The following is a 14,444-nucleotide window of genomic DNA, read 5'->3' as shown; positions in this document are numbered from 1 at the left end:
ATTCTCGCCCCCCAGAACGTTAAGCATTATATCTTTTCCATTTTCAGTTTTGTTATATGCAGCGTTTGAACCAATTTGTGGTTTTAAGGTAAAGGTAAAGGTACCCCTGCCTGTACGGGCCAGTCTTGACAGACTCTAGGGTTGTGCACCCATCTCACTCTATAGGCCGGGGGCCAGCGCTGTCCGAAGACACTTCCGGGTCACGTGGCCAGCGTGACAAGCTGCATCTGGCGAGCCAGCGCAGCACACGGAACGCCGTTTACCTTCCCGCTAGTAAGCGGTCCCTATTTATCTACTTGCACCCGGGGGTGCTTTCGAACTGCTAGGTTGGCAGGCGCTGGGACCGAGCAGCGGGAGCGCACCCCGCCGCGGGGATTCGAACCGCCGACCTTTCGATCGGCAAGCCCTAGGCGCTGAGGCTTTTACCCACAGCGCCACCCACATGGTTTTATTCAACGATAAATGCTAATTACTGCTTGACATGGCCATTCCATCTGAGAGAGGTTTCTCCTCTGAAGTCTTCAGGGTAGGGATAGTGATGGGGTACTCTGAAAATACGGGAATAAAAATGGTAGATAACAAAGGCATAGCCCTGTTGACGTATGTTTAGTAATTTAAAAATATATTATTTTTGTTTTTAAATGATGCTGTCCCCTTCTACCATATATTACTAGTAGCATTTCAAGAAATCTCAATGTTATTTTAAAAAATAAGCAGGTGAGGCGATACATATATTTTTCATATTTTAAGATCAAACATGAGACAAGAAGCTTTTTAAAGTTTTGGCTTCAGTTTTAAATTTTATCAAAAAATTGGGTGATTTTAATCTTTCAAAATTAGTGGACTACCCTTAAAAAGCTAAGAGAGTTGCATTTATACTTGCAATTCATCACACTGTTTGGGGGTGAGGAATTAGAAGTATTATTTCAGGGCAAAGGTTAATAGCAAACTACTGGAAATGTTTTATTAGTCATGGGTAATTAATAAAGATATGTCTGCACTTAAAACACAGAAGTGACAACAAGAGCAAAATACTTGCTAAATGAGTCAATGTTTTTTCTCTTCCTTCCTTCCTTCCGGAATTACTTGTTAAGCGCACCCCAACCAAGATTTTTTAAGGAAATATTTTTGATAACTGTAAAGAACAAACAGTGGCTTCCCACCAACCATCTTCTAAAGTGGTATCAAGATTTAGAGAACAAAATTGATGAGAGATTATGGGGTTTTTACTCCAGCAACATCTGAAGGGTACCACATTGGCTAGCCATACAATAGAGTGTGTGTTCAATAGATGTTTCTGTATGTTCGTCAAATGTTAGTGAACACTTACACCTTGGCACAGCCAAGCAACAGGTAATCCTTACACATCTCCTTTATCTTACCCTATCCAGCCTATCAGCCATGCAAATTATTAGTGCTCTGGCACCCAGGCAACTTGTATGTTAGAGACAGGGAGCCGGATGGGGATTTGACTGGTAGGTACAGAGTAGCTGTTTGGATTTTGGTAAATATATATTTATGTTATGTATCTCATGATACAAAAGTACCAGATATTTTAAGGGAGCAAAGAGATTACTGTCTTATGTCTTTATTGACTATTGTCTTACTTGTCCATTACGCCTTTACTGAAATCAAATGATGATTTGAAATAGCTCAGGAGAATCCATTCGTAATATTGAATGCATGGTAAATTTGCACCATCTGTTATTTCACTGGTCTAAGCAGTAAACCTGCATTTTATCTGGCACATAGCCTCCTCCACACATTAGAAACCTCCCTATCCTTGGAGATCTAACATGTCAGGTAGAAAGCTTTTACTCTGACCTGCTTGGTTTCTCTGTGCAGGGAGGAGACCATCCATTCATGTAGGTAACCAGTATTTGGATCTGTAGAGCCAATAAACTTCAGAAACAAAAGTTTTGGGTTGCTGACCTGGACCCACATCTGACCTGCTCTAGCTCTTGTCTCAATCCAGTCAATATTTTTGAAATCAAGACATGACAACTCTGGGATCTGTTATTTGTATGTTGAATAGCAATCCTCTTTCACTGTTCTTTGGTTATCCTATTTTAAGGATTGTAGCGCATATGGTACAGAAAAGTGATTAAATCCCATTGATTTCAGTAGGAGTTGATGCATGCTGGATTTTCCCCAGCTTGTGAAATCCACAACTTGCTTTCTGCAGAAATGGTAGAATGGTTCAATGAGAAAATTTCTCCAGTGGGCATGTTGGGAATTTTGAGAGACAGTCATAAGAGACCAGTCACAAATTGCAGGGGTGGCGGTGGCATAACACAAAATGGGCACCACACCGAAGAGAGCAGAAAATGGTGTGGCCATGCCCTTACCCAGTGCTTTTTTTCTGGGGGGATACAGGGGTACGCATACCCATAAACATTTTGTGGATTTTTAGTTTCTTCTCTAGCATGGTGAATCGTCAGTTCCGTTGCTAACCCCGATTTCCATTTACTGTGTTTTTCCCGATTTGAACTATAAAATGGTGATTTTATTGAGTCAAAATGAGAGTAACCTGACTCTTTATGTAAGCTACAACTGTGGTGAGGATGCTATTGGCACAAAGATGGAAAAGCGATAAGATACCAACGAAGGAAGAATGGCAAGAAAAACTTATGGAATATGCTGAAATGGCAAACCTAACTGAAAGACTTTGAAACAAGAACAAAAAATATTTTAAGAAAGACTGGGAACCATTTTCAGCTTATATAAAAAATCAGTGCAAAGAACTAGACTCACTAACAGGTTTTGAATGACCATTTACAATTGACAAAAATTATATAATTTAAAAGTTAAAACATAAAAAGGACTGAAAAAGGGATACAGCCGTACCTCTACTTACATATCCCTCTGGATACAGAATCTTTGGGTTATGGCCACTGCAAACCCAGAAGTGTATACTTCCAGGTTTCACCGTGCATGCATGCGCAGAAGTGTTCAGTCGTGCTGTGCACATGCACAGAAGTGCACCTCTATTTACATAATTTTCGGGGTGCGAACGGACCCCTGGAACGAATTAAGTTCGTATCCGGAGAGTCCACTGTATGCAGGAACTAATACTATTTTAAATAAACCAGATAAGGTGGTTGAGGGAAGTCCGGGGGGAATAGGGAAATTTTAGGATTATGTTATATGTTATGAATCAATATTGGAAAAAATGGAAAAATTATTTTTAAAAATGAGAGTACCCATCAACATTTTTTTAATAGAAAAAAGCACTGCCCTTACCCTTAGTGAGGAAACATGAACCTATACCAGCCATTTCAGTGCTTGTCTCAAAGAAAAGTTATTTTCCCCTTTCTACTAGGAGCAGGAGGGAGGGTGTCCAATCCTGCATCTGGAGTGGGTTCAGTGTGGGAGTGGCTGAGCCAACGCAAGCTAGAACGGATCAGCAATAGCAAACTGTCTCTCCTGTAGTGTTGATTTTGAAGGGATATTTACTGACACCTTTGGTGGGACATATGGCTGATACTGGCAGCCATACCAATACCCCCATGTCAAAAGCATTATTGCACAGTCATACCTCGTGTTGCGTTAGGTTCATGTTGCGTCTTTTCGGCTTGCGAATGCAGCAAACCCGGAAGTGTATACTGCGTCGTGTGTGCAGAAGCGCCGCTCTAGTTGCGGACTTTTCAGGGTGCGAACGGCACCCCGGAACGGATTGTGTCTGCAACTAGAGGTACCACTGTATAGGTTGTATTCAAGTTATGACCTGTTCATTGCTAAAAACCAATAACATTGCAGCCCTAACGGGGAAATGTGGTTCTGTTGTCATTTCGTCCAGGCTACAGTAATGCCCTCTACATGTTCAGAAATGTCAACTGTCACAAAATGCTGCTACCAGAATGGTAATAATGGGTGATTAACTGTCCAGGGTCCCTTTACCTTACTTTACCTTTACCTAATAGCTGGTAGATGATCTGCTTACATTATACATAGTGTTTGTATTAACCTTTAAAACCCATATCAGTTTGAGACCATATTATTTGAAGCACCATCTATACCCATATGAACCAATCAGTCCCTAAGATCAGCCTCAGAGGCCCTGTTCTCTGGTCTACCACTAAAAAAGGTCAGGTCAGTTGGTACCAGAGGCAGACAAAATGGCCCCATGACTTTTGGGACTCCTACCTCCAAGACCTGTGTTTGGTCCTATTCTGTTGTTATTTCAAATGGATCCTGAAAAGCATTTTATACCATCAAGGTTTTCAGTTATTTTACTGTTGGTTTGCTATATTTTAATTTGATGTGTTTTATGGGTTACTTTGATATTCATGATACTATAATGTTGTAGCCTAATTTCTTATATTGTAAGCTGCCATAGATTACTTGACCATAAAATGTAATAATTTAACAATAATAATTTATTTCTCCCCCCCCCTTGAATAAATGGTATGGATTGCATAGTTAAAGCATTCAGAGTTAAATCTGAAAGGGAATTATCAATGTTGTACTAATTTTGTTTATTTCCCTGTATTCATACAGAGCAAACTAAATCCTTTGTCCTGTTTCTTTAAAACCAATAATAAAAAAAATTCAAATAATGCCACAGATATCATTTAAGATGGCATGTAGGCAATTGCTAAACCGTTAAGGGGGGAAAATCTGTGCATCTATTTTAGAAGCAAATTAGCATTTGCTACAGTTCTCCTGGGACAATCTTTTGGCATACTTTCAAGCCTGCTTTTCCCTAGAACATGCCTGGGTTAGAGCAGGTGCTTTTATAGACAGTTTGCATGTGCTGTGATATGGAGAAGAGTGTGGCCTTTTTCATATCATACATAAAATCATGAGTTTAATTTTGAAACCAGAAGACTCTGAATTGGGTAAAAGATTTGTCAACAGGTTTCAGTTCTGACTGCAGAACTACCTGAGCACATGAGCAAGAATGAGGCTATCTTGCTCAATGATGTCTTTTCAAAAGATTGTTCTCTTTCAAAAGGACATTAGAAAGCTTCTGCATCGTAAGATTTATGTGAGCCAGCTTTATATAGTCAAAATAGATGAATGAAGCTCTCTCTTATTCGAAGTAAGAAAAATATCACTAGGATTCCCTTTTTTAAAAAAAAATAGTGAAAATAACACCTAACATGCAAGCTACCCAAATGCTCTTTTTATGCCATCAGATGAATATGGGCTTACATAAAGGAAAATCAACTGCAGAGACACAATAGTGGACTGAGAATCCTCTCTCATATATTTGAAATATATGATGCATTGCTGCTTTGTGTGATGGGGTGGGTTTTTTTTGGGGGGGGGGGCTACAAGGGAACTGTTTAATAGAAGCTAGGTTATTATTCCAAAAGTTGGCTTTCTTGATAGTTTCGTACAACAAAATGACTGACTGTTGTTGTTTTTACCAGATTATGAAGTTATAAGGCCACTCCCAAGGTGTAAACTATGCCTGCATTCATCCCGTTTCCTTCCAAGGAAAGCGTTTGTATGGTCGTGCTTTCTTGTTAAAGTGGTCTAAAATTTTGATATTATTTAAAGGGGTGGCTCTGTGAACTCCTGCGCTGGAAAGAAGATCCTTCACCTGAGAATAGAACCCTGTGGGAGAATCTGTCAATGATCCGGAGATTCCTCAGTCTTCCTCAGCCTGAAAGAGATGCCATTTATGAACAAGAAAGCAATGCAGTTCATCACCATGGCGACAGGCCTTCCCACATTATCCATGTTCCAGCAGAGCAGATTCAGGTTGGTTTACCTTTGCCTATTCAGAGTTAAGAAGAAGAAGAACAACAACAACAACAACAACAAAACCTAGTTTATCTTGAAAAAGAAACCATTCCTTCTATTTCTGCTCTATTAAATAGTTTTATTATGAATAAGATTATTTCAGAATTAAAATCTGCCATTGTTCACCTTTAGTTGAATGCTTGACTTTTTGTGCAATACAGAATCATGTGTACATAGTACACTAGAATTAATTTTAGGGTTTCCTGATCAGTAGTTCCTCCACGTTAGTTCCAGATTTTTAAACTTCTTTTTAAAAAACAAGCTGGGAAGATGCAAGAGTTGCCAAAACTGGATATTCACAAAGTAATATGCATGTACTTCAGGCATTTTCTTCTTCTTTTCAGTAGCTCTTGCACCCACAATTGCATGAGCTGCAGATAGCGATGCTTAAAAAAAGAACTGGTGTCCGTGCATACCTCTTACTTGTGGCAATAATTTATAAATGTGGAGGACGTAAATATACCAGGTGCCATAATGTTGAAATAAAAGTCCAGTTGATGCAATTGACAATGTTTCATTTAAGTGAAAATCGTGGGAGGAGTTCCAGCCCCAAATTCTTCATCCCACTTGCCCCCCGTTTGAAAATTGGGATGAGTCAATGTTTGTTTGTTTTTCCTTCAGAGCCCCTCTCCCACCAACCTTGGGAAAGGAGAGCATAGAGGCGCTTTCTTACCTGGCCTGCTGACCACTGGACCTTGGCTGGGTGCTGCTCCCCAGGTGAGCTGGCACGAGTTTAATGTGTCAGGGACAGTTATGGAGGGGTTTCAGGACTTGAACCAACAGATTCCTTCCATATAAATACAGAACAGGAAATGCTGCCTCTCTGGGAATGGACGAGGCTTAACTTTATTATAAGCTGCCCTGATAATAAATTTTGAAGGGTGGGGGTGGTACAAGTCTCTTGTACTAAAGACAGACTTGGGGGTCAGCCTTTCACTTTCCCCCTTCTTTTCCAAGAATAGATAGCCCCCTGTCCCCTGACTACACTCAAGACTCTGAATCGTTCATATTATTACTATGGAACTATTTACAAAGCCAAAAAAGCACACCTGTGTTATTAAAGATACAACAAACTGAACAATGGAATATTGGCTGCTTGAAATGATGAAAGCTGAGAAACTTAATGTTTGATTTAGCAAAGCGAGGGAGAGAAAGGTCTGTGCTAAAAAAACCACATTACTGTACTTGCTTGAAAATTGCCAGTTTTCATACACTTATCACTTGTTAATGCATTTTAACACGAGAATAAAGGGAAAAGCTTATGCAACCACATACATCCTTAGTTTTGGACATGGTTTCACCTTTTATACAAATGCTCATATCCTGAGCATTCTTAGTAAAATGGATCTTACTAATCCTTTGGAAATTAGCAGGATTTAGGCTAAGTAAGCATAGTTAAGGTTGGGCTGCATGTGAGCAGTAGCCAACAAAGTTGTAGATGTACATAAGACTCTACCTCCATACGTGCAATATTAGATGTGCCATATTCCCAAATTTAGTTGCTATGTATGGAAAATATGTGACCTTTTTAAAAGAGTGCATACATACATATGCAGCATCTTTGTGACCTTGTGAAATTTGGGCACAGCATTTAAATAAATGTATTCAAAGCCCTGAAAATTGCTTACATAACCTCATTGCACCCAAGTATGCTGGTATAGAATGACATCCTCATGCACAAAACATGTCCCTGCCTTTATATTTGCACAGGTTTCACAGCCTTCTTTACACTTGTTTAAGTTCCACTGATGTTTAGGAGTTCAAGCTTATCTCATGTAATTCTGGCTTTATTGAGTTTTTGGAATTAATAACAATCTAGTCATTGGTTTTTTTAAAACTTAGATGCTCTCGTCATAGTATCTCCTTAAAAAAATTCTGAACCTTTTCACTTTGCCATTAGCAGTACCTAAGTAATAATTCAAAAACACTATTGAGGGATAGGTCAGTACAAGCAGAACTTCCAGTAAAACTTTACACTATAGGGTGTTCTTGTTCAGTGATCCAGGCAACCAGTCATACCATGCCATTCCCCAGTCCTCATTGGGAGGTTTATGGAGGCGTGATTGCCTTCCCTCCCCACTATTTTTGTAATTCTACAAAATTCAGGCTTCTCCCAAAAATGCTGATTTCTCCCTCCTCTTCTTGGTTGATTCTATTTTGGCTAAATAAGAATGAGAACTGGGAGAATTGAATTTGCTATTAGTTTAAGTGAAGATGTTTATATGCAACTTCTAAATGGAGATAGTGGGAAAAAAGGATATAGATGGCAGTTATTCTCCTTTCTGAAGATGTGTTTTATGATAATACTGTTCAGAGTAGTTAACATTTGGGCTACACCATATGTCTTCCCCCCATTTTTTTATCTTACGTACATTTCCAAAAGTATGCTGCTTATATATTAAAATTCAGTTTATGATTATTTGACGTACCCAGCAGTAACCCATGACCCACGTAATGCATGGAAACAACCATATTTAAGATATCTGATATGATTTCTTGCATGCAGCAGCAGCTGCTTCCTACCTCTTCTGCAAGTATTCCCCTTCCTTCTCTTTTCATAGCTAATGCTGCCCAACTGCACACATTAGTTGGCAGTACAAAAATATGGTAGAGAAAAGGCATGAACTTTCCTGCAACAACACAGCCCAGAGGCCAAATTCGCAGACTCCTCACCGACTTTTCAAACAGGAGTTAATCACACAATCCGGACCTTCATACAATCAGCTACTCAGACATAGAGTCCGGCTCAAATTGGAAACTATGAAGGGGAAGGACTTGTGCCATTCCTCCGTGATATATTTCATCACACACACTCCCAGCTGGATTGGTGAACTGAGCCCACCGTAACTGTTATTGACATTCAATTTATATCTCATTTTCCCATAAGGATTTGTGCCACAAGCAGCTAGCATTACATGTGAACTGATCTTAAATTAACCACAGTTTGCAGGAAACAAAAGTTGGAACTGGATTTGCAAACCTGTGGCTAGCTATGGTTAGCATCAAATGTATACATGCAGTGCTAACCGTAGTTAAAAGACAAGAGTTGGAGAATCTGTATGGGAAAGTGAGGGAGAAAGAATGAGATGTAGGGGGAATATGGAAACCCATGGGGCAGTCATCAGATAGTGTTATTTCTGCCCCGGCTCAGTATGGGTAAACACAATTACTTTAAATGTTTTTTAAAGAAACCAATATTTCTTATTTCTTGTATTGAACAAAAAAGTCAGTGTGGTTTTCTTTGTCTACCAGCAGCAGCAGCAGCAGCAGCAACAACAACAGCAACAGCAACAACAACAGCAGCAGCAACAGCCACCGCCACCAGGCCCCAGATTACCCCCAAGGCAGCCAACAGTAGCATCACCAGCTGAATCTGAGGATGAAAATCGTCAGAAGACCCGCCCACGAACAAAGATTTCTGTGGAAGCCCTGGGCATCCTTCAGAGTTTTATACAAGATGTAGGCCTATATCCAGATGAAGAAGCAATCCAGACTCTTTCAGCTCAACTTGATCTTCCCAAATACACCATCATCAAATTCTTTCAGAACCAGCGATATTATGTCAAGCACCATGGAAAGCTGAAAGACAACTCAGGCTTGGAGGTGGATGTTGCAGAATATAAGGAAGAAGAGCTGCTTAAGGATTTGGAAGAGGCTGCACAAGACAAAAATACGAACACACTTTTTTCAGTTAAATTAGAAGAAGAGTTATCTGTAGAAGGGAACACTGACATTAATAATGAGTTGAAAGACTGATTGAAAAAGTATTTATTCAACAGTGTCACTGCTATTTACTAATGAAATGAAAATTCCATCCTGTGTTCTGTCAGCAACCTCTATTCATTGTTTGGCCAATGAATCTTCCAAAACTTGCACAAAAGTTGAAAAAGGATAATGCAGACTGCACTAGATATTTTACAATTTGCTTCAGAGCTACAGATGAAGCATTGAGGATTGTTTCATATTAATTTGTGTTCACTGGGTACACCAAGTTGTATCCAATAAGCATGATATCTGTGGGTTGTTTTTTATTATTATTATTCTAGAGCTTTCAGACAAGCATTACTTTTGTGATTTATTGTTTTGGTTTTGGTTTATTTTCCAATTATTACTGTTAACACTCCACACTTGATCTTTGAAAGCTCACATTTATTTAAATAATAGAAGAAAAAGAAGAAGAAGAAGAAGAGTTTGTTACTCTTGCTCTATTGTATGTTACAAAAGAACTATAGACTGTGGGATGCAGTTTAAAGTTAACATATGCCAACAAATGCCTTGTATTATATGGCACTGCCGTAACTCAGATTTGTTTTCTTTTCAGAAATAAGAGGTCACTGTATCTTTTTCATTCTCATTCTCATTGTTACATTATTTTTTGAAAACAAAATGTGAAACACTGTTTTATCCCCATTATTTATTTGTAGATCCTACAGCATCATGTTGTAATTAATTTTTAGAAGTTTCCGTTAAATGTAATATTGCTTCTCTTGTTATCATACTGATTTTTTTTTTCTATTTATAAATGTATTTTGATGGGCAGTAAAACAAAGTGTCTTAAAAGTTTTAAATAGAGAAAATGTGCTTTACACAGTTGCCTATAAAAAGTGCTCTATGTTATCCAAGCAATTCATACTATAAGCTTCACTCTTATTGTTGTATGCAATTTTTACTATCATGCAAATAAGCTTAGGTAAATAAAACTAATAGATCACCTTAGAAACTTATGCAATTAATGTGAAAATAATTGATGTTTGCAATGTGTCTTCCTTTGGTTTACAATCAATTTTAAAGCTACAGCTGTATAAATTTTCTGTATAAAGGTGTATTTCTTTTTTATGAGTTTATTGCTATGAAAACACCAGTTATTTTGTTACAGCTGGCTGTTTTTATAAGTGTATCACAATTTTCTTTAAGCAGAAATGTTCTGACTAGGAGTGGTTATTGACTGTAACTACACAATTAAAATTGTTTGTATGGTATGATACGACAGGGTTTGTCTGCTTTTATATGTGTGTTGAAGTAGCATCCTAAAACATATGTTGGTACTTTTATCCATCACTTTGAGAGAGGTTTCTTCAATTTGCCTCCTTATTTCTTATTTTCAATGACCTAAAACTATGAATCTGACAAACGGATACTTCTAAAGGAAACCCAGTTTTCCTGTGAAAATCATAACCTGTCTCGTCTTGGTTTTAAAAGTTGCCTGCCCAACAGAGATAGCAGGATATTATTGAGTCAAAAGGCTATCAGGCAAAAACATATTTACAGTTCCTGGCAGTAATGCACTTATAATGGATGCAGCTGGTTTTGTTTTACAGTATTTGAATTTATGATAACACTGTTCCTTATACTAATGTATACACATGTTTTGCTTTGTTTTTTTTAAAAACCATTAATAGTCACAAAGTAAATAGGAAAGACGTACAATCCCTTACTAGGCAAGATTATTTTTAATGAACATTAATAAGCTGGTGATATAGAAGTAATAATTATAGGGTTTTGATTTCATATGGACTACATGTTGAGGCTTGTAAGAGCTGAAGTAAGGGAGACAAAAGAGAAAGCTAAAGAATATTGGTATGTTTCTCCAAAATAAAAGCTTATTGAGGAGCCTGAGAGTTCCATTAAATGTTTAAATAGAAATTTAAAGTAATCATGCTAAAAGGATTTAAATGATTACAAGCATTATGCCTAGAATAATTCTTCAAGAAAGTGTATTTTAGGAAACCGTTTTCACCATGTGTTTTGCAAATAACACAAGAAAAATTCTACTTCCATTGAAAACTGGTTTATATTTTGCTAGTGTCTGCCATCTTGTTAGCACTACCATTTTTTCTTTTGAAAGGAATATGTCTGACAATTCAAGATGTGCAATACAATACCCAATGTGCATTTGAAAATTCCTCAATTTCTGCTTGCCAATAATTGTTTTTCTTCCCTGCAGGTTGTTTTGCTTCCTTTTAGTTTTTCATGTTGTTGTTAAAGCAGGTACATTAAGATAAATCCAACTGGTGCTAGGTCAACAGCTGATGGAAACGGGGTACGTCCACCAGGAAACTAATGCCAGATTTATGCTAAAGAAAATTTATCAGTGAAAGTCACTTGGGTGTTAACATGTTTTAGATTGAATTGCGTGTGTCTGTTTGAAGAAGACGGGGGCAATTAACAGTTCTAATTTAGACAATGATGGGAGAGCAGGTAATACTTACTTTCAGTCCATGAAGTAAGAAGGCCTCTGGAAGGTAAAACATTGGTCTGCAGGTGGCACGAGACTAAGTGGAATCAAGCTTCAAATAGCCCTTGAAGGGAAATAATAAATGAGTGCTCTTTACTTGTCAGTGAATCAATATTTTCTGCTTGGGAAAAACTATTGGTGTTCTTGGAAGTGATGATGTTCTGTATTAAATAAACTCCTTTGGGTATGACTACTGTTTCAAAAGCCAGAGCCTGAACAGAGGTTAGCAGCAACTTAGGCAAATATGAGTGGGAAAACAAGTGTCATAAAAGGCTTTCTTATATGGAAATACAAAAAGCTAGCACCAATTCATTCAGCTTCAAACACGTATTTGCATCACTTGAGCACTTATGCTTGTTTTTCCAAGACATTGGAGTACAGAAATGGTCATGCAGTAGTGTTTCACACTAAACACTATTATACAATAGCAATATCAGGTGGTTGAGTACCTATCATCTGGAAAGCAAAATGGGACTCCCCACCCCAAATTGAGTATTTTCTACATAGTTGTAGGGCTCCTTAGATGTGCTGAAATATAGAAATCTGTATAAATAACACAAAGTGGGGAGATCAAATAGACAATATGTGGTGTGGGTAAATGTTGAGTATCGGTTAAAAACAGAACGTAGGGGAAAGGGGTAAATCTGCCTGCTGGATTCCCTAACAGCTTATTAAATCTTCAGCATTTTAGTGTGAACTTCTAATAAATTTTTGTATACAGTTTTGATGAATGTACACATTTTTGCAAGCAATTTCTCCCAATACTATCGTAAGTAATGTTCATTTTTATGCAAATCTTCCTCCATTATATGTATTTCAGTAAACATTGGGTGGAGAACGGATAAATGCAAATTTTTATTATGGCTGTGTTTGGGTTCTCATTTCGAAAAGTGAGAATTTTGATAGATTCAGCTTTAATTGCAAACTGATTCAAATTTCTCTCCATCCCTATTGAGAGGATAAAGTATCAGTAGATGCAGTACCTCATTTCCACATTGCAAACTTCCAGTTCTTGCATATCATTAATTTGTTCTGCATCCTGCTGAAGCTGATTCTTTAAAAATAGAACAGGGTAGTCTTTGAGGTGCCACTAGGCTCACACTTTCTTTTCTCACATATGCGACTAGATACTATAGCATCAATACTGAAGCAATTCCAGTTTTTGCATGTGAAGGTTAGCTTACAGCTTCAGCATATTATCATGAGTTCAAAATTTTGCATAACACTCTGGCTAGTGTTTGACAGCATTAAAGTGGAGAAATGACAGAAAGTCACATTCTGTCCTAATGGCCTTGAAGGGTGAGAACTATGGATGTATCTTGCATTATTCTGATTTGATTCTGTTTCTAAATAATTAACATAGTAATGACATAGTAGATACTCACAGTTCCAGTTGTGAATGATAAGATTCGTTTGATGATAATCTTATTGATTTTGACATAAGACAAGAGCGTCTTAATTTTTGGCTTTCTGCAATGAGTGATTTCAGAACAATTGTTTGAAAGATTTTATGAGCTGCATTGTATGGCTGGGATCCAAGAAGCTACTTTTAAGTGTACCCAAAAGCTTGAGAATTCCCAGTGGAATTTTTGGCTTTTTTCCTTTGGAACAGATCCCCCCCCCCCCCCGGCATGTATTGTACGGTACCAAAAACTGCTTGTAAATGTTCCTTTAATTTAGTGTTGGTTGCCATATTGCCAAATTTTGTTCAGATTGTAATCATGCCACCCAGTGCCTATTAGCACCAACAGCTGGCCTAGATCCCTAGCTTTCATATTTCAAAAAGAGCAAGTCTCTAGCCTTTGTATAACTCAAGATATGAAGCAAAAATATGCAGGAACTATTCCTCCCAGTTACATTTTGAGAATCCCCTTCCTGCCTCTTAGTGTACTTAGCCAATGACTGAAATTAAGGAAGTACTAGTCATAGAGATGAAAAAGTTAAGAGGGATGCACCAATTGTCTGGACTTCCAGGTTTCATTTCTAATGTTTTTACTTCTCTGCTGAAGACTTACTGCCTACAGAGCAGTGTTGAGAAAACCAGAATTTAGTGTAGCTGTGACAGAAGATAGCAGGGAAAACATGAGTTCATGCTGTTTATAACTTGCACAATAAAAAGCTTTTGTTTGGTTTTTTAGTTTGTAAACGTTTGAAAATATTACCCAGCCAATGCAGATAAAGTTGATGCAAGAGCATGGATTACATCAGCTATGCAAAGTAGCAGAGTGTTGTTAGATCCAGGATGCATCCTGATTTGTTTACATGGAGGTTTTCCATTAATCAATTACCCATCCACCAATTGCTATACCACACTTTCTAGTGCATTTTCGTGCCATTTTTCCTTACTACAAAATGTCCAGTTTTTAAATGTGACTTTGTTGCACCAGAGCACTTTAATCTGCTTTAACTGCATAAACCCAAAGTTGTTAGTATGCAATTGAATCCCTCCTGCAAA

The 14,444-nt window shown here is 37.9% G+C and overlaps 1 protein-coding gene across 21 annotated transcripts in view; it reads left to right on the top strand.

Moving 5' to 3' along the window:
• Positions 1-10,738, top strand: part of SATB1 (SATB homeobox 1) — a 118,846-nt gene extending 108,108 nt beyond the window's left edge. For 9 of the 21 annotated variants that reach the window (XM_028751554.2, XM_028751542.2, XM_028751556.2 and 6 more), the window contains 3 exons: positions 5,509-5,712; positions 6,376-6,471; positions 9,007-10,738. In XM_028751554.2, the coding sequence (XP_028607387.2) occupies positions 5,509-5,712; positions 6,376-6,471; positions 9,007-9,510 (804 nt within the window). In that variant the 3' untranslated portion in view covers positions 9,511-10,738. The remainder of the gene's footprint in view (positions 1-5,508; positions 5,713-6,375; positions 6,472-9,006) is intronic. The other 12 variants (XM_077916245.1, XM_077916249.1, XM_028751543.2 and 9 more) reach the window with 9 other exon arrangements.
• Positions 10,739-14,444: the final 3,706 nt, after the last annotated feature.

The sequence above is a fragment of the Podarcis muralis genome, chromosome 12, assembly GCF_964188315.1.
Source record: "Podarcis muralis chromosome 12, rPodMur119.hap1.1, whole genome shotgun sequence".
In the NCBI taxonomy this organism is placed as follows: domain Eukaryota; kingdom Metazoa; phylum Chordata; class Lepidosauria; order Squamata; family Lacertidae; genus Podarcis; species Podarcis muralis.
The sequence above is the reverse complement of the archived record's forward strand: the minus strand, read 5'-3'. Positions and strand labels throughout refer to the sequence as shown.